This window comes from Sorex fumeus, unplaced genomic scaffold (genome assembly GCF_029834395.1).
Source record: "Sorex fumeus unplaced genomic scaffold, SorFum_2.1 ptg000122l, whole genome shotgun sequence".
Classification (NCBI taxonomy): Eukaryota; Metazoa; Chordata; class Mammalia; order Eulipotyphla; family Soricidae; genus Sorex; species Sorex fumeus.
This window is the reverse complement of record NW_026606179.1, coordinates 22,882,490-22,906,264: the sequence shown is the minus strand read 5'-3', so window position 1 is coordinate 22,906,264 and position 23,775 is coordinate 22,882,490. Positions and strand designations below refer to the sequence as shown.

Genomic DNA, 23,775 nt, shown 5'->3' with positions numbered 1-23,775 from the left:
CACACACATGCATGTACAACCACATGCACACTCATGTGCACACATACCCATATGCACAAATGCACACACCCCATATACACACACACACACGTGCATACACACATGCAGACATATATATGCACTCATGCATACCCACAAGCACATACACAAGTACACACACACACACACAGAGCTCCCCAGCTCCGCCTCCCTGGGGGCGTGGCTCCCTCCCAACCCCCTGCCCCATGCCCCCACTTCCCCCATTTGTAGTGGTGGCTGTTTAGAGGGCACGGTACCCACCAGCATGGACTCCGCTCCCTGCCCCTCAGCATCCGGCAGCCTCAACCCAGCCCTGCCCTCTCCTGGCAGTCCACTCCATCTCCCTCTTGGCTGGGGACCCCAGATGAGCCAGCAGTGGGGGGACAGTCGGGGGCAGACAGCAGCCAGGTCCCTGCCAAGCCTTGTGACACCCTGGTTCTGCATTCGGGCGTGCATGCTCTGCTTCTTGTCTGTGCCCTTGCCATTTCCTGCGCCCTGCAGCGGAATCTGGAAGGGCAAGAAAGAGACCCCAGGGGAGACTGGGGAGATGGTTTCTGCACTGGACTGACTCCCCAAAGCCAGGAACTGTGGGCAGCCCTCAGGGACCACGGGCACCCACTCTTCACTGTGCCAGTTTAGTGCCCGACACCCCTGGCCCTCTCCTCGCACTGCACTGATGGGAGGAAGGGGAAGCCTGGTCTCACCACACGCTCAGCCTGGTGGGGTACAGTGGGTGGGCTTGCTGGGCACTTAGCAGGATGGAGTATCATGGGGTGGCCTCTCGTGACTCAGCGTGGCGGGCACAGAGGGGTGGTCTCACCAGGTGGTCAGGGTGGCGGGGTGTAGTGGGGTGGGCTCGCTGGGCACTTAGTGTGGCGGGGGTACAGTGGGGTGGCTTCCCGTGGCTCAGCCTGGCGGGGTACGGTGGGGGGTGCAGTTTGGTGGTCTCTCCTGGCTTAGCACAGCAGGGTGTAGTGGGGTGGCCTCCTCACCGAGCGGTCAGCATGGTGGGATCTGACCCTTCCTTGGGCATTGAGAAGGGCTCCCTAGGGCTGCCCACCCGCTCCTGGTTCCAGTTTCTCCTGGTGCTGCTTCTCCTGGAGAGGGGCACTCCGATCCTCACCAGGAGCCCCGTCTCCCCCGTATAGAGAAGGGGCACCCCCATGAAGCATGCGAGGTGCTCGGGGTGTCTGCCGGAGCTCAGGCAGGGTGCAAAGGCCAGCACCCGTGGAGGCGAACAGGAGGGGCTGTGGTGGAGAAACCCCTCTCTGTGCTGGAAGAGATGATCCCACTATAGCCCCCCACCTCACGGCAGCCAGGGGTTGCCCCCAGCACTGTCCCCTAGCAGACAAGAAAGCCTGTAGCTTGTCATTTCACCCACACTCAAGTCCAGGAGTGTCATCCAGGAGTATCCTCATTGCCTTGGGCAGCGGGGTCAGAGTTTGCTGTGGCCACAGTTAGTGCAGAGAAAAAAGGGAAACCAGGGCTGGAGCAATAGCACAGCGGGTGGGGCGGTTTGCCTGGCACGTGGCCGACCCAGGTTCGATTCCCAGCATCTCATATGGTCCCCTGAGCAGCAACAGGGATAATTCCTGAGTACTCACCCCTGTGCATCATTGGGTGTGACCCCCAAAAAAGAAAAAAAAGAAAAAAAGGGGAACCCCGTCCCCCACACTTCCTGCCCTGAGGTCCCACCAGCTTCTCAAAATCCAAACCAGGACAGAGCTCTGGGGAACAGCCCTCCTGAGCTACAGCACTCACACCCCTCTCCTCCGAGGATGGGGGGGTGGGTTCCAGTCCCCAGAGAGCCAGCCAGCTCCCATTTCTTCTCTGCCCAGCTCAGCCCTCCCCAGCACCCAACCTCCCCAGTTCTTATGTCATTTGTGCATGCGAGAGCCGCGTGCCTGTTTATCTCCTGGTCCTGGAGAATTTTCTCTTGTCATCTCCTGCAACAAGTGGTCACCGTATTTTATTATCATACGACCAGGAGAGGGAAAACTGTAGCTGAGAAAATAGATATGTGCCTTCCGCCCAATGCTGGGAACATCTTGACATTTAAATCCAATTACCCTTTCCCATTCTTGATGAGGATATGACATGCCGCTCGAGAACATTCTACTGGATAAATATATCAGACTCTGACTGCTCAGAAATTCCCGGGGCAGTTTCTGGAACTGTGTGCCCAGTCATCACCGGCCAGTTGGGAGAAGTGAGGGTTGGGGAATCCACAAAGCGGCCAAGTCATGGGCTGGAACCATAGTACAGAAGGGGGTCACTCACCTTGCACACAACTGACCCCAGCCCTGCCAGGAGTCATCCCTAAGCACAGAGGCAAGAGTAAGCCATAAGCACAGCTGGGTGTGCCTTCCCCCATCAAAAAAAGAGTGGGAAATGAGAGATCTTTTTTTTCTTTTTGGGTCACACCCAGCGATGCACAGGGGTTACTCCTGGCTCATGCACTCAGGAATTATTCCTGGGGTGTTTGGGGGACTATATGGGATGCGGGGAACCGAACCCAGGTCGGCCGCCTGCAACACCTGCAACACCTGACCTGCTGTGATATCGCTCCAGCCCTGAGAGACTGTTTCAGTTGGATGAGCACAGGCTAGGCCATTTCGGTGGGATGAGCACAGGCCAGACCATTTCAGTGGGATGAGCACAGGCTAAGCCGTTTCAGTGGGATGTGCACAGGCTGGACCATTTCAGTGTGGTGAGCACAGGCTAGAACATTTTGGTGGGATGAGCACAGGCTTTCCATGCAGTAGATGCAGATTATATACATGGTCATCTGACACACTGGGAACAACCCCTAAGTCCTGAGGCAGGGGTAGCCAGTGAGCTGTGCCAGGTATGGTCCTGAAACAACAGAAACAAGAGTGGAACGTGGGGTCTGTCTTCCCTTACTCCCAGGCTCCAGGTGCCTGTCAGAAAGCAACAGTCTAGGGCTGGAGCGATGGGGAGGGCGTTTGCCTCGCATGCAGCCAACCCAGGTTCTATCCCCGGCATCCCATATGGTCCCCAGAGCACCGCCAGGATTGATCCCTGAGCGCAGAATCAGGAGTAACCCCTGAGCATCACTGGATGTGGCCCAAAACCAAAAGAAAGAGGGGAGAAAAAAGTAGAAGAAACAAGCAACAACCCGTGCATCTGTTGACCAAGATGGGGTGCTGCTTACAAGACAGGGAAGCAAGCACCTACCTGCTGTACTCTCTCTTGAGGCCCAAATGTGGTTTGATTTACACCAAGGGCAGCTCCAGCATTGATGGGTTAAACCACAGCATCTCAGCAAACTCTCAGGGATAATTTTTGTTGTTTTATTTTTTGGAGGAGGATGTCGGGGACCATTTGCAGCAATACTCAGGGGTTACTCCTGGCTCTGCACTTGGGAATTATACCAGGTGGTGCTCAGGGGACCATATGGGATGGCGGGGCTCAAACCTGGGTCCACTGTATGTGAGGCAAACGTCTACTGTCCTATCTCTCTGGGGCCCTCGAAGATGGGTTTGAACACTGCATTTCCTCTCTTGGCTCCGCTCTTGGGCCTCCCAGTTCTCCCCCACACCCCATACTTTGTTCAACCATTCAGGAGGTCCAAGGCCTTATTGATCTACCATACGTCAGTGACCCTGACTTGTTGTTTTATTTGGGTTGTCATTGTGGGAGCCTGGGCCTCAAGCCTCAATCGAGGACACGTGCTGTGCCTCTGAGCCTCACCTGCCCTCTCCCTTATTCCTGTACCAGCCCCTAGACCTGGCAGCAGGTGCCCAAGGAACTCATCTTGGCTCTGAGCTGCTGAAGTGCAGACTTAGGGCACCGTGTATGCTATGGACACTCGGTGGTGGTCACTCCGGTTAGTCCTGGCAGGCCCTCCTGTAGGGTCACCATGATGTTTGTCAAGACTTCCCAACTTGGGGATGGAGCGATAGTACAGCAGGGAGGGCGTTTGCCTTGCACACGGCTGACCTAGGTTTGATCCCCGGCCTCCCATATGGTCCCACAAGCACTGCCAGGAGTGATTCCTGAGTGCAGGGCCAGGAATAAGCCCTGAGCATCACCAGATGTGACCCAAAAAGAAAATAAATAAATTAATTAATTAATTAATTAATACACTGTTACACTGTCCTCCCATTGCTCATCGATTTGCTCGAGTGGGCCCAGTAATGTCTCCATTGTGAGACTTGTTACTGTGTTTGGCGTATCGAATACGTCACGGGGAGCTTGCCAAGCTTTGCCATGTGTGCGAGATACTCTCAGTAGCTTGCCGGGCTCTCCAAGAGGGGCAGAGGAATCGAACCCGGGTCAGCCGGGCCGGCAGTGTGCAAGGCAAACGCCCTACCACTGTGCTATTGCTCCAGATAAATAAAAATAATAAAGGACTTCCCACCTTCCACTGCAAGAGCTCTGGGCAATAGCAGAGACCTGGAGCTAAATCCGGGGTCAAGTGGGAGAACTACGGGGGTCTCCCTGTGCCCCTGAAAACAGCCTTCCTTCTTCTGATAGGCTGAGCATCACACACACACACACACACACACACACACACACATACACACACACACACACACACACACCAGACTTCCCTCCTGGTCATCTTGGTGGTACTGAGCCCCCCTGGGATCTGATCACCGATTGTTCATGGCCCTGCGCTTGCCGCCACCCCCCACAACTCCTCCTCCTCCCGTCAAGGTCCCAGCTGGAATTTGGCCTTGGGCTCCCCGTTTTTGGGGATCCTGCCCGGTGGCCTCGGTCCTGCCCATCTCTGGGCCAGACGCAGCCCCGGGTCATGCCCAGGGTTTATTTCAGCGGCTGGCTTGCGGGGCTCCGCGAGGAAATGAGGCGATCAGGCGCCCAGACAGCTTTGACAGGAGCGAGGCGTCAGAGTTGCTTTCGAGCAGACTCGCCGTCGCCTGCTGTCTGTTCCCACTCAGCCTCGCCAGCCTTGACAACCAGGGGAAGAGCTGATTTTTCAGACCAGCGGTCACGTGGCGCACAGAGGATGTCAATCTGTCAGAGAGACAGCGCGACCCCGTGCGTCCAGCGGGGCGACTCTGCTGCCACCGGCCAGGATGCATTTGACTTTCCCAGGAACTCGGGGCTCATGAATGCCCGGAGACGGGATGGCACATGACCATTTCCGTGCCTCGACGTTCTTATTCCCCCCAACGACCCCGCCCTGACTTCTTCCCTGGCTGAGGCACGTGCATAAGTGTGGAACTCAAGTGTGGAGCTCGTGCCCTGTCCCTAGCGGGGCATGAGCAGTTGTTCTGTGCTCTGGGGTTGGAATGCTCACTGGGAGTGGCCCGTGAGAGCATGCCAGGATCCCGTCGTCAGAGCTCTGGGATTGCACTGTGGCAGGTAGGGGTGCCGAGACAGAGCTCACGCAGCCTCATGCCTGCCGTGCCTTGAAAGCTGCCGCCAGCCACCGGTCTCTGCCCTTCAGAGTCCCCTTTGCGTGTCTTTGATCTGCTCCGTGTGTCTACTTTGGGGCTGTTTTGAAAGGATTTCATAGACACCCAGCCAGAACACAGGGTTCTTCCTATGCCTACAACTTCCAGTTATGCAGCTGGAGTCTGGTGGGAACCTACAGAGGCTGGGGTCTGCGACCCCCCCCCCGCATGAACTGGAGGGGTTGCCATCTGGTCCCAATCGACCCTCACTGCCCAGGCGGGCACAGCAGCACCTTCCACTCCAGTGCACAGGTCCAGGGGTCTGTGAGACAGAACTTGAGAAATGGCTCCTCTGCCCAGTTCCCCTTATCCAAACACAGGGCTCCAGGTCACTTGGTGGGGGGGAGCCGGGGGCACCTGTCTGCTCTTTTGTCCTGATGTTGGGGGAGGAGGGGCTTCTTCTCAGCCTCACTGAGCACTGGGGGCGGTTCCCTGGGCCTCTAATCCCCCATTCCGAGGGTTTCCCCCAAGGTTGTGGGGGGTCCAGAAGCCCCTTGTGGACTAAGCTGTTTTCTGCCCTCGTTCTGTTCTGAGTCACGTCCTAACTTCTGTGACACAGCTAGGCGCTCCCTGGGGGTTTTCAGGCCTCTATGGTCCTGTTCCCCCCACCCACCCCACCCCAGCCCAGGAACCCAGCCCCATGGCAGCCTCCACAGTCAGCCGTCTCAGGGGAGACCCAATGACCCTCCTTGATTCAGGAACTCTCACACCAGTCACACCTATGGCTTTAGATAGGAGACGCCCCCAGGCAGGAGGTGGGTTCAGCCCTTGGGATCACTGCTGCTCGGAGGCCTGTGAGCCATGATGTCCCCCTCTGCTGCCCAGACCCGTGTCTGTCTCCCATTTCCCAGAACTTCTCACACCTATTGAAGCCATCAGGCATCATTGTCCAGGACGTCCCCATCTCAATGACACCTCCACGTCCAACCTGTACCCTGGATGCCTCAGTCCAGGCTGCCCAGCCAGGCCGGTGCTCTTCTTGCAGGCACCGTCTCTTTCCTCACTGTCTATCTCTCGGGCCCAGAGAGGACATGGCCGAGAAGCTGCCCTCTCTGGGGCTCTGGGATGGGTCGTTTCTGCAGAGCTGCCGAGTGCAGTCTCTTGGCCTTCTGCTCTGACGCTCACATGTGCCGGTGCATCTCTTGCCCACGTGTGCCAGCCTCACTCATTGCCAGCCATCGCTTCAGCCCCAGTATTGCCCCCTCTGGCTGGGGTGGGAGGCAAGGAGGGGTTGCTCTCTCCTTGGGGCTGCCCCTTGCTGGCCAGTCACCAAGTGACTCAACACCAGTGCCAGCATTTGACCATTGCATGTGAAATCTGGGGTGCTGTCAACCATCGTCAAATAGCTGAGCAGACTCCCAAGGGGGCGTAAAAGGGAAGGGGGTCTGTGGGCTCATCCCTATAGGGAAGGACAGAGGCAGGGTGGGGGGGGCTGACTGAGGTCTATGCCCATCCCCACCCCACCCCCCGCTGCCCCTGCCAGCCCTGGAAGCTCGGGCAGGCACCAACCCTTCCCTGTTAACAAATGATCAAGTCTTCATCTGGGGGTGCAGTAATCAGTCACTGGATATAAGCCCTCCAAGAGCTGTGGGCTCCGAGCAAGGTGACTTTCTGCATGGGAGAGGGAGCAGAGGACCCTCTGGGAGACACCTGGCTATGTGTGTGTCACCGAGCACCCCCAGGCACCCCACTTCAGCCCCCACTGTCTTTTTTCAATTTTTATTAGTGAGACACCATGAGGTACAGTTGTAGACTTACAAATTTTTGTGCTTGGGTTTCAATTATACAATGATCAAATACCCATCCCTCCACCAGTGCCCATTTCCCACCACCATGGATCCCAGTATCCCTCCCACCCCCCATCTCCCCATCACACCCTGCCTCTGTGGCAGGGCATTCCCTTTTGTTCTCTCTCTCCTTTTGGGTGTTGTGGTCTGCAAAAGAGGCATTGAGTGGCAATCATGTTCGGTCCATAGTTTACTTTCAGCATGCTTCTCCCATCCCGGGAGGATCCTCCCAACACCCTTTATTTGGTGCTCCCTTCTCTGTCTGAGCTCCCTTTTCTCTAGCATGTGTAGCTGGCCTCCAAGCCATAGAGCAAAGTTCCCCACTGTCTTAACCACCCCCAATGCCACCTCCCTCCACACCTCATCAGCACCCGCCCTGCCCTGCCTGCCACCCAGCTTGTATAAGGCTGACTCGCAGGCAGCAGGGGACACCATTTTTCCCAATTGCTTTGTTGACACAAGGATCCCGGAGAATTAACCAGCTCTGGTGCTGTTGTACTCACTCACTTCTGTTTTCCCTTTCAATCCAAAGCTCGTTCCTTCCAGGGACCGCCATGCGGGCTGAGGGAGAGAAGCAAGATCCCTGCAAGACGGAGCGAGCGTGCTGCCTCGTGGCGCTGGAGAGTTCCAAAGCATGTTGACACTGTTTTTATCAAAGCAATTGAGGCATATCTTGCAGAGAGAAGAACCCATCCCTTGTGAGGGAGTTGTGACAAATACATAGCCTCACCCCCAGCAAGATTGACAACCTCTCCTCACCCTAGAACGTTCCCTCCGGCCCAGCTCACTCCATCCCACCCCCACCCCACCCCACCCCCGCCATCCACTGGCTGCCAGCAGTCTTGGGGCTGCGCTAAAGATTCATTTTGCCGCTGTCGAATTTTCTGTCCGGGAGATCCCAGACTTTATTCTGCTCACGAGCCTCCATGTTGTCAACTACACTTTGTCATGGGCCAGAGCGAGCTGTTGGGTGGGGACGCCCTGTTCTCTGAGGTCACTGTCACACCTTCCTGGGCACAGGCCACCCTGTCCTCAGGGAATCCCTGCAGGGGTGTGGTCTGTCCACTGCCAGGCAAGGCTAAGAAGGGGTTTCCTGAGCTGGAAGTAGGGTGTCACCTGTAGTGCTTTTAGCCAAAGGGCCCCTGGCAGCAGAGGTTTGGCCATGATCTCCTGCACTGGTACCAGATCTCTGAGGTGTGCCAACACCCAAGGAACACACATCTCCTGTGCTGGCACTGAGCACTTTCTCAGGGTGCTCCCTATGCCAGCAGAGTGAGCCCCCTTTTTAGTTCTGAGTAATGGGGGTGGAGGACCAGGCCGTCCGTGCCTGCCAAGTGGACATAGAGAATGACACCAGACGGTTCAGGAAAATCGCTTTCCTCCCTGAATGCTGAGTCCTGAAGGCTCCAGGTCGGGAAGGGGGGCCGGCGAGTATGTGCTCATCTCCAGGGAGTGGTCTGCGGGATCTGGGAGCCATAAAGTCCAAAATCAGGACATCGCTTTGGGAGCGGGGAGGGCCCCCAAGTCTGGGAGTCCTGCACCTCAGTGCATTGGAGTGTGGGTGCCCAGGTCCCCCCACATGCTGTCCCAGGGCTGCTCCCTGCCTGTCTCCCACCCTCTCTCAGCTAGATCCAACCTCTGGTCTCTTTTCTGGACACTGATGTTCCCTCTCCACCTGGCTCCCATTGGCAGATGTGTTTGGGGCACGATCAGCCCTGAGTGTCGCTTTTGCCCGGGCGTGTGGTACGTACGCTCTCCTCCAGGTTGGGCACCCCAGGTTCCCTGGATGAAGAGGAATGTCTGTGTCTGTGGGGTTTGAGCACAGCCCGGACCAGAGTGGTCAGAGGCACTCGGCACCAGTGGAGAGGGTGTGTGAGAGGCCACGGGGCCATGGCAGTGTCCACCCAGAGTGCCCAAACACTGCCTGACTCCTCAGGCGCCATGCAGGGTGGCAGGTGTTTGCTGGGGTCAAGTAGCAGGTCCTCCTGGGAGCCCCTGCACAGGGTATCAAGCACCCAAGAGGGAGAGGTCGTGCCAGCGCCTTTCCCCCCTGCCCCTGTCCATGCTCAGATTTTATCAGGAGCTCAGATTATCAGCAAGCATGAGAGGAGTCAGCCTACGTCTTAAGACGGCCTCTTAACGATGCCTCTTACACTCGCTTTGCTTGCAACCAATGCTGTTGCAGAAAATGGAACAAAACGGGAAAGATGCAAAGATGCGTCGATAACTCAGCCCCTGAGCCTTCCCAGCACATGTGGGGACCGGCAGGGCACGGTGTCCATGGCCCGCCCATCGCGCCCTCCTGGCACGGGCCAGTGCGAGGACCCAGGCGCTGCTGTGTGCTAAGCTGGGTACTGGGGCAGGAAGCGAGGCACCGCCCTCCCGCTGTGCCGTAACCGGTGACCGTTTTCTTCCAATTAGGCCCAAATGGAAGATCCTCAGACTTAGACACCCAAGGAAAATAATTAGTGCTTAAATGTTAATTGTGCTCAGCTGTGCCTTTGCCGTGGTGGCGGGGGGGGGGGGGGGGGGGGGGGGAAGCTGTCTGCCAGCCAAAGGGAAGGAGACCCCTGGGGGTACAGTGCTGCTGGTCCCCTCCCGCCACCTCCCTCCAGCACCCACCTCGCAATGCCAGAGCCGAGTCCAGCTCCTGTTCTCAGGTACCACTCCGGTCAGCACCTACCCGGGTCAGCGGCAACCCAGGCAGAGTCTGGGCATGGCTGGCACCCCTGGGCATGGCTCTGCTGCCATTCTTAGGGCCAGTAGGGTGGGGCCTGGGTCCCCTAGCCAGGACAGGAAGGGCTGAGAGCCAGGAAGTCTCTTGAGCCCCTTTTACCCCACAGATCCCAGGGCGGCAGTTGCAGACTCACTGTACCCCTCCACAGGACCAGGAGGAGGACGGGGGTCAGGGCCAGGGCCGGCCCGTTCATCTGTTTCCCCCCTAGACACTTCCAGAGCCATGATGGGGGCGAGGGGTTGGACAGTGAGGGGCCACACTGACAGGCCTCCTGCCAAGTGGGGAGAAACACCCCATCCCCAGCGAAGCGCACGGACCCTGCCGCCACGGACCCCAGCTCCCACGTGGCCACACACGTAGGGGGCTTTGTGTCACGCGTCCAGGGAAATCAGCCGAGTCGCTCTGTATTCCCTGATCTACCACATAATAAGATTCCTTTATCTTTTGTTGTCATGGGAAGTATATATTAGCTGATTAATATTAATGTGTCGGGAGATTAATATTAATATCCGAACCGATTCCTCCTTCGCACGGTGGTGGCGGATGTTGACGAGCGGTGGAGCCAAACAGCTGTCGGGTTTGGCGGCCCCCCGGTGGGAGCGGGTCGACCCTCAGAGGCCCCCGGCAGACGCGGTGCCATTAGCCATGTCTGTCAGCTCTGGTGTGGAAGTGTGTTCGGACTCTGATGGTGGCAATTAAAATCCTTGCCATCCACGACAGCATATTTTATCATTGGAAGAGCATTTTACATTCTCCTAACATATTCCCCAGGAACGTTATTAAATTAGGTGATAAAAGGTTATTTCTTGCTTCTGAAGTTGAAATACGTTACCATTATTCCTTATCTGCCTGGAATTAGAAAGGTTTCCATAGTCTGTGTTTTAAAGGTTTCATTATCAAAATCTGCCAGACTTTTAAACAAACAGAGTTCTTCCCGTGCCCTTGCTTTAATCAGAGGAGCGTGGGGTTCGCTGCCAGTCCGTGGAAGGGGAGCGGCCGGGAGGGAAACTCTGAGCTTGGGGATGGGCCCTGGATCGCCTTTTCTGCATTTCCACAGGCTCTGGCCACCTGTGTCCCCTCCTGGGCTTCAGAGACACCAAGGACAGGGAGGTGCCACTTCCTGTCTCTGCACAGTGGAGCACGGGCCAGGCTGCCCTCGGCTGACAGAGCCTGAGACGAGCTTTCTGCTGCCACTGGGCTCCCTGCCCGCTGCTCCCCAGCCCCTCCAGTGGCCACCCTCCCCGCCCGGCAGTTGCCTGGCTCCCGTGTCCAGTCCTTTCCTCTGGATCTGGAGCTATCCATTCACTGCCGTGCTTTAGACAACCACCCACTGACCCAATATCCACCACCCCCACCTCCCATCTCCATCCACAACCATCCGCCCACCCACCCAATTCACCACCACTCCCACCCAATTCCATCCACCATCACCTACTATCTACTACCACCAATCACCACCCACATCACCCATTATACCTTCACCCATCATCACCCACTACACCTACCCCACTCATCTACCATTCACCACCACTACACACACACACACACACACACACACATACCACCCACATTCTCCCTCATTCTACCCTCTGTTCGCTGGACACCATACCAGCTGCCATTAACCTGCCACCAAGAGTGCCACCCCTGGCTTATGCCCTTACCACTGATGTGGAAAACGCCCTGTGTGCAGCATGTGGACCTTAACTGTCCTCAAGATCCTTCAGTGTCCGGAGCTGGGCCCCAGCCTCACCCTGCATCCCTGAGTTGCTTCTGCCAGGCCGATGGCTGTGTCCTGGGGCTCTTCTGAGGTCACTTCCCTCTGCTCCACCCAGGAGGTGCCCTGTGTAGGGGACAGATCAGCCCCCAACCTGAACCAGTCCCGCCTCCTCCCACAGCCCCCTGCCAGGGGCCAGATGCAGTTGCTGATGAGGAGGTTTGTACTCTCAGGACCCACTGGGGCTTTAGTGGGACTGCAGAGAATGGCTGTGCCAGCTTCTGCCATCTGCCCCCTCCTGCCTCATGCAGGGACTGTGCCCCATGCGGGCAGGGCAACAGGGTCTCCGGCCCCTAACGTGGCCAGCTGAGGACAGGCAAGGCCGCAATCTCACCCCCAGCCAGGGCTACACTCATCTGAGGCATGCTGGGGGACTCATCCCTGCAGGGCAAGGTGGAGGGGCCACTCTCTGCCGGTCATCTGAGATGGGCCAGCTTTGGTCACCTGCCCACAGCCCGATGGGTCCCAATTCTCTGGGCTCCACCCTACAGATCCCCTGACTCCTGGTCCATCAGGGTTGCCGACTGGAAGTGGTCCAGCGTGCTCCAGAAGCCATCCTGAGCACTGAAAGGGGGTTGCCCCAGAGTCCCAGGAATGCCTGTACCCGGCTCCTGGCCGCCCCACTGTGCTGTCCGATGGAGATGTGGCAGATGGTGGCTGGGGACTGGAGGTGATGTTCTCAGGATGCCCGGCCCCCGGTGTCCCCCCAGACCTCCCCGCAATGGTGCCCTCGTGGTGACATCTGACTCTTCGGGAAGCACCGGCTCACGGCACTGCTGCGCCCCAAGCCTTCTATGAGCCCCACCCTGAGTCCCACCCGGCACTTCCCAGCACTCCTGTCCAGCACATGCTGCCCCACAGCGGCCCTGGGCCCGGCAGTCGCCTCCCTAACAGACAGAAAACATGCTCGCTGCCGCTGTCCACATCCCTGGTGTGATTTATTGCCGTCATCACAATATTTTGTTTGGAGCTGTAAGCCTCCAGACATAAATCAAGCCATTAGAAGGAACGACGTTTAATCCAGCAGAAGCCTCGGTGGGTGAACCACCCTCCGCCGGGGAGAGAATCATTCATTCTAGGGGAGCCCTCTGCCCCACGCCACACACACACACATGCACACGCACAGCCACACGGACGCGCACCTGCATGCACACACACACACACACACACACACACACACGTGCACGCACTTGTGTGTGCACATACCCACGGATGCATCCATGCACATGCATGTACATACATACATTCATGATCACATGTGCAGATATACATGCCTCCACGGCAGCCTTAGCCCTCATTTCCCTGCACCCGGGCACGAAAAGCCGAAGGCACACGTGGGGCTGCTTTTGTTTCTCGGAATCAACAATGCTGAGGAGGCCCAGGTTCCTGCTTGTGGGGGTACTCACAGGGCCCTGAATTCTGGGAACCCACGTTGTGGGAAGAGCCACTTGTGGCTGTGGCCGTGGCCCCTCACCTTTGCAGAAGAGCTGTGGGTGGAACATCAAAGGTAGCAGAGAGGGGCTGGAGTGATAGGATTGATAGCACAGCGGATAGGGCATTTGCCTTGCACGCACCCGACTCAGATTCGATTCCCAGCATCCAATATGGTCCCCCGAGCACCACCAGGAGTAATTCCTGAGTGCTTGAGCCAGGAGTAACCCATGTGCATCGCTGGGTGTGACCCAAAAAGGAAAAAAAAAATAACAAAGGCAGCAGAGAAGCACTAGGAAGTCGTTTCTCAGGGCCCACTTTCTACCTGAGACACCAGACAGGAGGGGGCGGGGGTCATTTCCAGGCTCAGCTGCAGATGGGCTGTTCCTTCCAGGAACCAGGCCGGCACCCTCTTGCCTGCAAACGCTGCCTCTCGGGACTTGCCGTGATCCGAGCCCTGATGCCCGCTGAGAGTTCTGGGTGGTGCTCGTGTTCACATCTTCTGAGGCTGTGCCTGGAGCTGGGAGTGATTGTTTGGCAATGTTCTGATGGGGGCTGAGTGGGGGGAGGGGGGCGTGCCTCCCAGACACAGGCAGCCCCACGCAGGTAGGGGAGATGCTCTGTTCATCAAGACTGTCCGCTGTGAGGCTGGAGCGATAGCATAGCGGGTAGGGTGTTTGCCTTGCACGCGACCAACTCAGGTTCAATTCCCAGCATCCCATATGCTCCCCCGAGCACTGCCAGGAGTGATTCCTGAGTGCAGAGCCAGAAGTAACCCCTGTGCTTTGCCAGGTGTGACCCAAAAAGGAAAAAAAAAATTGTCCGCTGTGGGCAGGCCTTCCCAAGTCTACCGTCAAGGTTCAGGATGGCCAGTCTCGGCCAAGGATGCCCGCTTCCTGTCACATTCTCCTCCCTTCACATTCTCCTCCCTTGAAAACACGTAGGAGGGTCCTCTAGAAATTGTTCTCACCCCACATCCCTTCTTCCTTCCAAGGTTCAGGTGCAGCCCCTCTGCTCCCCACCTGTCAGGAGAGAGCAGCTCTCTCTCCTCCTCCTCCTCCTCTTCCTTCTCTGCTCTGGGCCATTCCCCAGTTGCTCCAGAAAGATCTTCCAGGTTCAGCTCTTTGGGGACAGGGTCCATGCCATCACCCTGCTTTCAGCTATGGTGTCGCCCCGCCTCCCCTGGGCTACCCCCCTTTCTGAACAAGGAGCTGCAGAGAGGGCACAGAGAACTGTGGGTATTGCAGGAACAATGGGAGGAGAGGGGTGTCAGGGGCCCCCCAGTTGACCTGGAGCTGCTATGGTCAGCCCACGGGGTGCAGAATGGTGCCCCAGGCCAACCAGCCAGAAGGCCGCAGAAGTGGCCCTCAGTCACCTGTCCAGGGAAGGTTACGTCTCTGAGGCTCCTTTTGGGGTACACAGGGTACTCCCCGAAAGTGCCACTCTGCCCTGCGCTGCTGTTGGGGACCTGGTGGGTGCCTCCTGCTCTCAGCCCTGAGAAGGGCAGCCAGCCAGTATCAGGGACCCCTGAGCCTAGTGGGGGGCAGTGGAGAGAGTGGAACTGCCCTCCTGGCGTGTCCCAGCCCCTCTGCAGTGTCCCCTGGTGGTATTCCCGGGACACGACAGCCCAGCAGGGAATAGGCAGGACGTGGTACCTGGGTGGCTCTTTAGGGGACAACTTGGAACCACTAGCACATCCTGCATGGGCGGGGTGGGAACACAGTCATCTGGTGGCCGCCAAAAGCAGAGGTCCACCAGCCGTCAGGGCCTGGTACAAGGTCACACACACACACACACACACACACACACACACACACAGTGTGTGTGTGCCCCCCAGAGCCTGCCACCCATTCACATTGGGAGACTTCCCTGCACATCCCGAGCTGCCCCAAGTCCCTGAGGGCGGGCCACCAAGATCCCAGTGTGACTAAGACACGGCCACTAGAGCTTAGTGTTGGCCAAGTGTGTGCCTGGCATTGAGGCCACTGTCCACTGCTGCCCATGTTCCATGTGGGCACCGCCCCCGGGGATGCTTTGCTGAGCACCAGCAGCTCCCTGTTTCTCATCTCTCTCGGGAGCTCAGTGTGGCACAGTGGAATGCAGCCTGGCCCCAGGCACCCAGCATGAAGCAGCACTCGGGCATATGCAGGCCCGGGGCACTGAGCACCCCTCCCCCAACTCTAGCACGGTGGGTGTCGCCCCAGCCCCAACAGAACGGAAGCAGGAACCGAGGACCGCTGTGGTGGGCAGGGTTGACGCAGGGGGCTCCTCCCGCCTCGGTGATGGGCAGGCGGGCGCCACAGAGCAGCAGGGCAGCTATGGGGTCCACAGCCTGCTAACTGAGGGCTGCTCCACTGACAGACAGCTCCGTGCTGCTGACGGCTCCAGGGAATTCACAGCCGGGCTGAGCTGACAGGGAAGGAGCTGCCCCCTGAATTGCGGATCCTCATCATGGCGTGAGGGAACGGAATTGCTAAACAAAGCGAGAAGCAGCCCCATGCTGTCAGGAGCTCATCGGCCTGAGACGGGAAGGTTCCGGCTCCCCTTCCAGCAAAGGGGCCCTCAAGACAGGGCGGAGGGGAGGGCACAGCCGTAATTGGCAGCATCGTGTCCTCGTGCCAACCCTGCACCCAGTTCACCAGCACATCAGTGCCCCTGAAAACTGGGCGTTCTTCCCATTTTACAGACAAGTAACTGGAGGTTCCACAAGGTCAAGGGGGTCAGCCAAGGTCTGTTCACTGAGCTCTCTCTCTCTCTCGCTCTCTCTCTCTCGCTCTCTCTCGCTCTCGCTCTCTCTCTCTGAACCCCATATCAAGGGCCCCAACTGTGAGTGTCCAGGAGAAGGAAGAGGACATTCTAGGTCTGGCCTGAGCCAAAGATCATGTTGCCCCACTATGTCACCCCTCTACAGGGCAAGAGGAGAAACCCCTTGTTACAAAGGTGCCACCCTCAGCCTCTAGTCTGACCACTGCAGGGCCACTGAGCTCCGGGACCAACCTCGTGACTGCTCTGGGCCCTGGCTGTGGGGCCAGCTGTGGCGGCCGCTGCTCCCCAGCCTCTTCACATTTTCCTGCAAACACAAGTGACACTTTGAGACCCTGGGGTGAGCCCAGGCTGCCCGCTGGCCATCGGGTGCATTTGGGCTGAGATGTGCCCAGTGCCTGCATCAGTGAGCTGTCTGCCCGCATGAGGCAGGAGAGTGGGAGGCCCAGTGACACCTGAGAGCCACCTGGAAAAGCAAGGAGGCCAGGCCTCAGGGTCCCCAGCCCCAGAGAGGTGCTGTCCCATCCCAGGTGGCTCCTGTCCACATGCTGTGCCCAGGCCAGAAGAGTCCCTGAGAGGGCGGTGGGCTGGGCTTGCCCACCTCTAGGGCCAGCTCCAGGATGGGAAGGGTGACGGATGTAGCTAAACTTCAGGGTCCCAAAAGACTTCCAGACTGCTGGAGTGACATCACCTCCCGCACCTGGGACCTGCAACTGGGACCCCAGGGTCTTCGGAGAGGCAGGCCCCTGAGGAGGTATGGCTGGGGCCACCTACCAGGAGGACAGACTCAGGGAGCAGCCCTGAGGGGGGCCACACCCAGATGATGAGCTGAGAAGTGTGGGCTCCCGAGAGCAGGCAGATCCAGGAAGGACGCCCCCACCCCACCCACACCCCCCACATACACAGGCTCAGAGGAAGCATGGCCCTTCATTCCCACGTCCAGCCTCCAGAACTGGGGGAGGGTTTGTGTGTTGGCTGAACTCCCAGTCCTTGAAACTCTTCCTCCAAGATGGCCATTCTCGTGGGTCAGCCTGACGAGGGGGCAGCGCCCATTTGTCTAGGCAAGTAACAGGGAAGCGTGATGCCCCTGGGGAGGTCTGTGTCCAGTGCAATGGTCATGGAGCACGGGACACCGTAAGCCAGCAGCCACCCTCCTCCGCCGGGTGGGCCAGATCCAATCAGGCCTGATACCAGACAGGGGGGTCCCAGAAGGACTGGCCTCCTCACTGAGGACCCCAGTGGTCTTGCTGCCTGTCACATCTCCTCCTCCACCTCTACAGGAATTGCTAAACAAAGCGAGAAGCAGCCCCGCGCTGTCAGGAGCTCATCGGCCTGAGACGGGAAGGTTCCGGCTCCCCTTCCGGAAGCTTCCCAGCTCCCTGAGAAGTGGGCACTTCTGGGGCTGGAGCGATAGTAGAGCAGGTTGGGCATTTGCCTTGCACACAGCTGACCGTGGTTCAATTCCCAGCATCCCATATGATCCCCCGGGCATCGCCAGGAGTAATTTCTGAGTGTATGAGCCAGGAGTAACCCCCGTGCATCGCAGGTATGACCCAAAAAGCAATTAATTAATTAATTAAAGAAGTAGGCACTTCTGAGAACCTTCTAGCCTGCTGACCAGCCTAGTACAAAGTGGGGCATAGCCCCTGCACCCAGGCTTCCCCATGGGTCCCGCCAGGCAGAAGCAGCTGCTTTCTGAGGTCAGGCTCACTGACCAGCACTCATGGGCTCTCATCCCAGCAGTGGGACCCAGGACCTCCACATGTAGTTGGGAGAGGGGGCCAGTGGGGAAGAAGGACCCTTGCTGAGCTCAGAACAGCCTGAAACAGCCCTGGCAGGGTGCGGGGCACCATATATGGCTGTGCGGGCTGAGGACACAAAATGAATGGGCCTTTCCAGCATTCAGGCTCAGCCACGAACAAGCAAGGCAGAGAACAGGAAGTCAGGATGCTGTGTCAGAGTTGGGGTTCAGGCACACAGGCCACAGTTCTCGGGACGCTTCCCTTCTCTCCTGTGTTCAGCTGTGGGTCTGAATCCCCGAGGACAGCCCCCATTGCCCGTCCACCCTGTCCCCTATTTGCCCACCCTCCCCTCCCCCCACCAGCTCCTGGGCTGGGGCTTGAGTGACAGCTGCCTCCTGCAATGGGATTGGCTTGGGGGCGGGGTAGGCCATGTGAGCCGTTTTCCACCTGCTCTGGGACTTTGATCCCAGTGACCCATGCCTGTTGTAGCTTGTCTACACAGCCTGAACGAAGGGCAGGTCTCAGGCCAGGTCTACTCTGCGTATCTGGGATAGGGACCTTTGCGGTGAAGGCAGCAGATTGGCCTGGGCAGAGACCCTCCCATGTGCCCAGGATGCTCCCTTCCTAGCTGTGTCCTGCTCAGCACCTCTCGGGCTGTTCCCCGCCCTCCCCTCCCCCACAGAGACCCACAGCTCCCTCCCTGCCAGGGAGCCGGGCCACACACTCAGGAAGCCAGGCTTCACGATGAAGAGTTCACAGCGCGGAGAGCGCTTGGCAGTGCCCATAACTCACGCCTTGTTTCCGCTCCCCGATGCTCACTCTTCTTGGATTGCAGCGTTTCTGCCGTGCGGCGAATGTCATCTGTCCAGGAAGAGAAAGTGGCTGTTTATTTCTTACACGCAGGGGGCTGGCACGCCTTATCGATGGGTCCCATTACGTGCAGAACAGAAGGCCTGGGCGCGTGACTGGGGCCTGGCTCAGGCCGGGGGAGGGGGGCAGGGGTGCTCTGTGGGGCTGACCTTGAAGCTCTCCAACCATTCGGGCAGGAGGGAGCCAGGGAGGGGGCGAGCTTGCGGGATGGAGGCAGTGGAGACCTGGGTACCGCCAGGAGCTGCTGTTTCTAACTAGATTCGTGTGTTTATTGGGGGGTCTTGGGAGTGGCTGGTCCTGGGGTCCCTTTCCTCTGAGTTCCCAGAGGCTGGGCTCTTGTCTCCTTGGGTCAGCACCTCCGAGAAGGCGGCTCACTGCCCTTGTCCTTGCCTTGTGGCGCTGTCCAGGGTCCTGACTTCAGCCTGGGGTAAGGGAGTTGGGACAGGCTCCAGGACCCCTGGGGGATGGCCGAGGCTCTGGCCCGCGAAGGGCGCCTGGTACTTACTGCCCTTCTTCCAAAGTGGCCACGTGGGATGGAGCTGCTGTATGTCTGGGTGGGGACGCACAGCTGGCAGACGACTGGACTCCACGTGCCATATGCAGGGTGGGGAGGGGGGTCGCGGTGGGGTGTAGCCACATGGTCTCTGTAGGCAGAAATGGCCAAACGGAGACCCAGTGTGACAGACCTGGCAGTATTGCAGGGGCTGACCTGGGAAACCCCTTGGCACAGCCCCTCATCTGCAGTACACTCAGGGTGCCTGGGACAGTGGCCAAGCACACGGTCGCACATACACACACATACGACATATGCCTCACACACAACACACACACAGAAAACCTGCACACACAACACATACATACACACCACATATACCCCACACACACAACACACACATGCTATACATACCACACAGCATGCATGCACACATACGCTGCACATACACACCACACAGACATACCACACAGCATACACACACACACACACACACATACACACACAGCACATACATACCGCACCCACTCTGCAGGCTGCTGTTTCAGTGGCTCCTTGGCTGTTCTCTGGGCTGCGTCAGGCTGACTCATTTGCTCCAGAAAAGGAACAGGAATAAGCCCCCTTGTCCCCACACACAGCTGACAGGACTCACAAGTGAAGCAGACGCCCGTCTTAGGCTGGGGAGGAGAGGTAATTCCGCAGACCAGCTGCCGCCACCAGAAAAATCATAATTAAGGAAATACAGTGCGGGGACAGCAGCAGTGAGGGGCACGAATGAGCAGGGGGCGCAGCAAGCAGGAGGGTGGGGAAGGGGCCCTGAGGAAGGACTCAGTTCTCAAAGGTCAGAGGTCAGGCACCCCTCGGGAGTGCCACTTGTCTGCCTGGTGGAAGGGTCTAGAAGCTGTCTCACGGCTCACCCACAAGCATGCATGCATGCGTGCTCACACACGCACACACACGCAGAGCCCTGCCCATGCCCAGGAAGGTGTGGACACTGCCACTTGCTTGCTCAGGGAAGGGCACACCCAGCCCTGCTCAGGGGATTCCCAGCAGTTTTGTCACCACAGAAAGGCACCCCCTCCCCATTTGGCCTCCTTCCCACTGTGGGGGCCCCCTGGAAGGTTCCAGCGGCCCCGCCCGAAGCTGCTGGATGCAGATGTGGGAGAAGTGACTCACGGAGATGTTGGCAATGCCCTGGGCACTGAGGACCCAGCTGTGCATGTGTTATGCCTCCAGTCCCCTCCCCACCCCGGTGGTACCAGGACTCGGCAGGGTGCAAAAGACAGGGATTCAGCACCCCTGCTGGAACCCCAACAAGCCCCTTGGTGGTGGGGTGGTCACCAACTGTGGTCATGCTTCAGAGCAGAAATCTGCGTTCATGAGGCCCAGGAGTGGGACAAGCCCCAAGACCTGCAAGGCCAGACCCAGGGGACAGTCTTGGTATTCCCAGCAGTGTCGGGGGAGCATGCTTGGTCATACCAGCTACACCAGCCCAATGACTCTGTCTTGGGGCTCAGCAAAGCTGGGGGCCACTAGGGTAACCTGGTGATGTTCAGGGGACCCTGTGCCAGGGATACAGTCGGGCCCTCCCGCATGCTTGGTATGAGCCCCAGTCCTTCAAGCTGTGGTCCTGACGAACCCTTCTCAGAGCACCAGAGTGCCCTTAGTGGTGGTGGGGGCACACCCTTACCGGGGTGGGGGAGGGGGGGCTCACTCTGTGCCCGGCTCTGCCCCGTGCTGCAGCAGACCGGGTAAACAGCCATCAGCCCTGCACCCTGGAGCTGGGCGGAGACAGGCAGGGTTGGCCAGGGGCCGTGGGAGGCCCTGGCACGGGAGAAAGAACGTGCTCCATTCCCCAGTGGAAAGCCACAACCTTGCAGAGCCAGGGCAGGTAGGGGCACAGTGGGGACACACCTCACCCATGACTTAATGACAGTGAAAGGGAGCCTGTGAGGGGCTTCACTGCTTGACAAGCGGGATCTTTGGTGAAGCTCCATTTACCTTGGGGGTGCGCTTGAAGAACGCTTGAGTGATGCTGGGTTCTCTCCCCCTATCCCCTGCCGCTTTTTCCCCAGGCCCTCAGCCACGGCTAACATGTCCCGGTTTGCTTTCCAGGACTGAAGTTCAGCCTGCGGCCACAGCAGCAGCCCCGGGTGAGTTCTGAGACGGGGCCTGCACGAGGGATCCCTGTGGGAAAGGCAGACTCCCAAGAGCCTGGAACCAGGCAGGGCTCTGGGGCCACAGGATGGGGAACTCAGGTTGTCAAAGCCGTGCTGGCCCTGCCTCCCAGCTCAGCCTCAGCCGCAGTTCCTGGGAGGCCTGCGCCATCTGGTGGCCAGTGGAACCCTGTGGCTGTGAGCCTCTGGCCAGCTGGGGGGGGGGGGGGGGGGGGAGGGAATGCGGAGTGCCATACCCCATAGGGTCAATCTGCCTCTTCCCAGCCACCGGGATGATACTCAGGGGACCATATGTGGTGCCAGGGATCAAACTGGGGTTGGCGGAAATTGCCACATGACTGGAAGCTATTTCACAGCTCACCACATCACTCCCCTGACCCCTCTTTAAAAAGCTTGGCCTTGAGGTCAGAGAGATAGTACAATAGTACAGCAGTTAGAACTTTTGCCTTGCACACAGCCCACCAGGGTTTGATCTCCGGAACCCTATATGGTTCCTGGAGCACCACCAGGAGTAATTCCTTAATGCAGAGCCAGGAGTAACCTCTGAGCATCGCCCAGTGTGCCCACTCAAAAAAAAAACAAACCCAACTTCAGAAAGTGCAGGAACTCTGGCTGGGGATAGTGACCTGCTCCTCCCCCCCCCCCCCATCTCTTTCTCTGTGTGTCTCTGTCTCTCTGACTCTCTCTCTGTCTCTCTATCTATCTTTCTCTGTCTCTCTCTGCCTCTGTGTGTGTGTGTGTGTGTGTGTGTGTGTGTGTGTGTGTGGTGTGTGTGTAGGCGGGCGCGCGCACCCTGATGTCCTATCCGCACTCTAACTGCATCTCTTCTTGTCCCAGGACCTCCCACCAGGCAGTCCCCAGGATGGAGACTTGAGAAGAGCCCCAGAGAGATTCTCCCCAAACATATCCAGCCGGGAGACGCCGGGGAGCCTCGGCCCGCAGGGGCCTGACCTGGCCCCAGTCCTCCTCCGTCCCCGGGGCGCCCACCCGCGCCCGCTGCGGCAGCACAGACAGCAGCTGCTGCTCAGGGACATGCAGACCAACAGCTCGGCCTGGGCCCGCCTGCAGCGCAGCCAGCAGGAACGCAAGCGGCTGATGCGAGAGGCGTGCGCCAGGTACCGCGGGCGCAGCAGCCTCCGCGCCGTCACGCCCCGCCACGTGTCGCGCATCTTCGTGGAGGACCAGCACCGCGTGCTGTACTGCGAGGTGCCCAAGGCCGGTTGCTCCAACTGGAAGCGGGTGCTCATGGTGCTGGCCGGGCTGGCCTCGTCCACAGCCGACATCCAGCACGACACGGTGCACTACGGTGGTGCGCTGCGGCGGCTGGACACCTTCAGCCGCCACGGCATCCTGCACCGGCTCAGCACCTACACCAAGATGCTCTTCGTGCGCGAGCCCTTCGAGCGGCTGGTGTCGGCCTTCCGCGACAAGTTCGAGCACCCCAACAGCTACTACCACCCGGTCTTTGGCAAGGCCATCCTGGCGCGCTACCGCGCCAATGCGTCGCGGGAGGCCCTGCGCACGGGCGAGGGCGTGCGCTTCCCCGAGTTCATGCAGTACCTGCTGGACGTGCACCAGCCCGTGGGCATGGACATCCACTGGGACCACGTGGGCCGCCTCTGCAGCCCCTGCCTCATCGACTACGACTTCGTGGGCAAGTTCGAGAGCATGGAGGACGACGCCAACTTCTTCCTGCGCCTCATCCACGCGCCGCCCAACCTGACCTTCCCGCGCTTCAAGGACCGGCACTCGCAGGAGGCGCGCACCACCGCGCCCATCGCGCGCCGCTACTTCGCCCAGCTGTCGGCCGTGCAGCGCCAGCACGCCTACGACTTCTACTACATGGACTATCTCATGTTCAACTACTCCAAGCCCTTCGACGACCTGTACTGAGCGGCCGCTGGACCGCAGCTGCAGGGGCAGCGGGGTGGACGGACGCGTGGGGGCGGCTGGAATGGGGGGAAGGGAGTGTTGGAGTCCCAGCCCTGGGCCAGGCTCCCGGGCCCCCACCCAGCTCAGCCGAGAGTCAGGGTGGCCCCTGGAAGCCTGAGCGCCCCCTCCCCCCACCCAGGACGCCCCCAGGGGTCCCGCAGCCTCTTCGCTTTTGCCTTGTCCCAAACCCCGCGTTCCCTGGGCGCAGCGGGCGGGTTCCCAATAAAGCACAGGGTTTTCAGAGCTGTGCTGCTGCCGCTGTCCCCAGATGCCTGGGCACGCGGGAGCGCTGGTGGGGGGGGGGGGGGGGGACTCGCGTGGGGGGCTTTATTGCTGGCATCCTGAACTCAGACCCTGGAGACCCTTGCACCCCCCCTTCCAGACCTTTCTTGGCGTGCGCTGGGGCTGCGGCTGGTAGATCAGAGGCACACCGGTCAGCAGTTTGGGGGTGTCTTAGGGTCCTGAGGGCATCGTGGGTGGGTCTGCGTGGAGCGGTGTTTCCAGGGCAGGGGGAACTGACCTGACCTCTCAGCTCCCGCCACAGACCCGGCTCTCAGTTCCCCTGGGGGGATCACCTCTCAGCCATCTGCACAACGTCCCCCCCACA

At 59.0% G+C, this 23,775-nt stretch overlaps 1 protein-coding gene across 1 annotated transcript in view; it reads left to right on the top strand.

The window, feature by feature from the left end:
* Positions 1-23,411, top strand: part of CHST8 (carbohydrate sulfotransferase 8) — a 117,484-nt gene extending 94,073 nt beyond the window's left edge. Inside the window, exons 3-4 of the mRNA XM_056136259.1 lie at positions 21,175-21,212; positions 22,074-23,411. Of these exons, the coding sequence (XP_055992234.1) occupies positions 21,175-21,212; positions 22,074-23,129 (1,094 nt within the window). The 3' untranslated portion in view covers positions 23,130-23,411. The remainder of the gene's footprint in view (positions 1-21,174; positions 21,213-22,073) is intronic.
* The last annotated feature ends 364 nt before the right edge of the window (positions 23,412-23,775 follow it).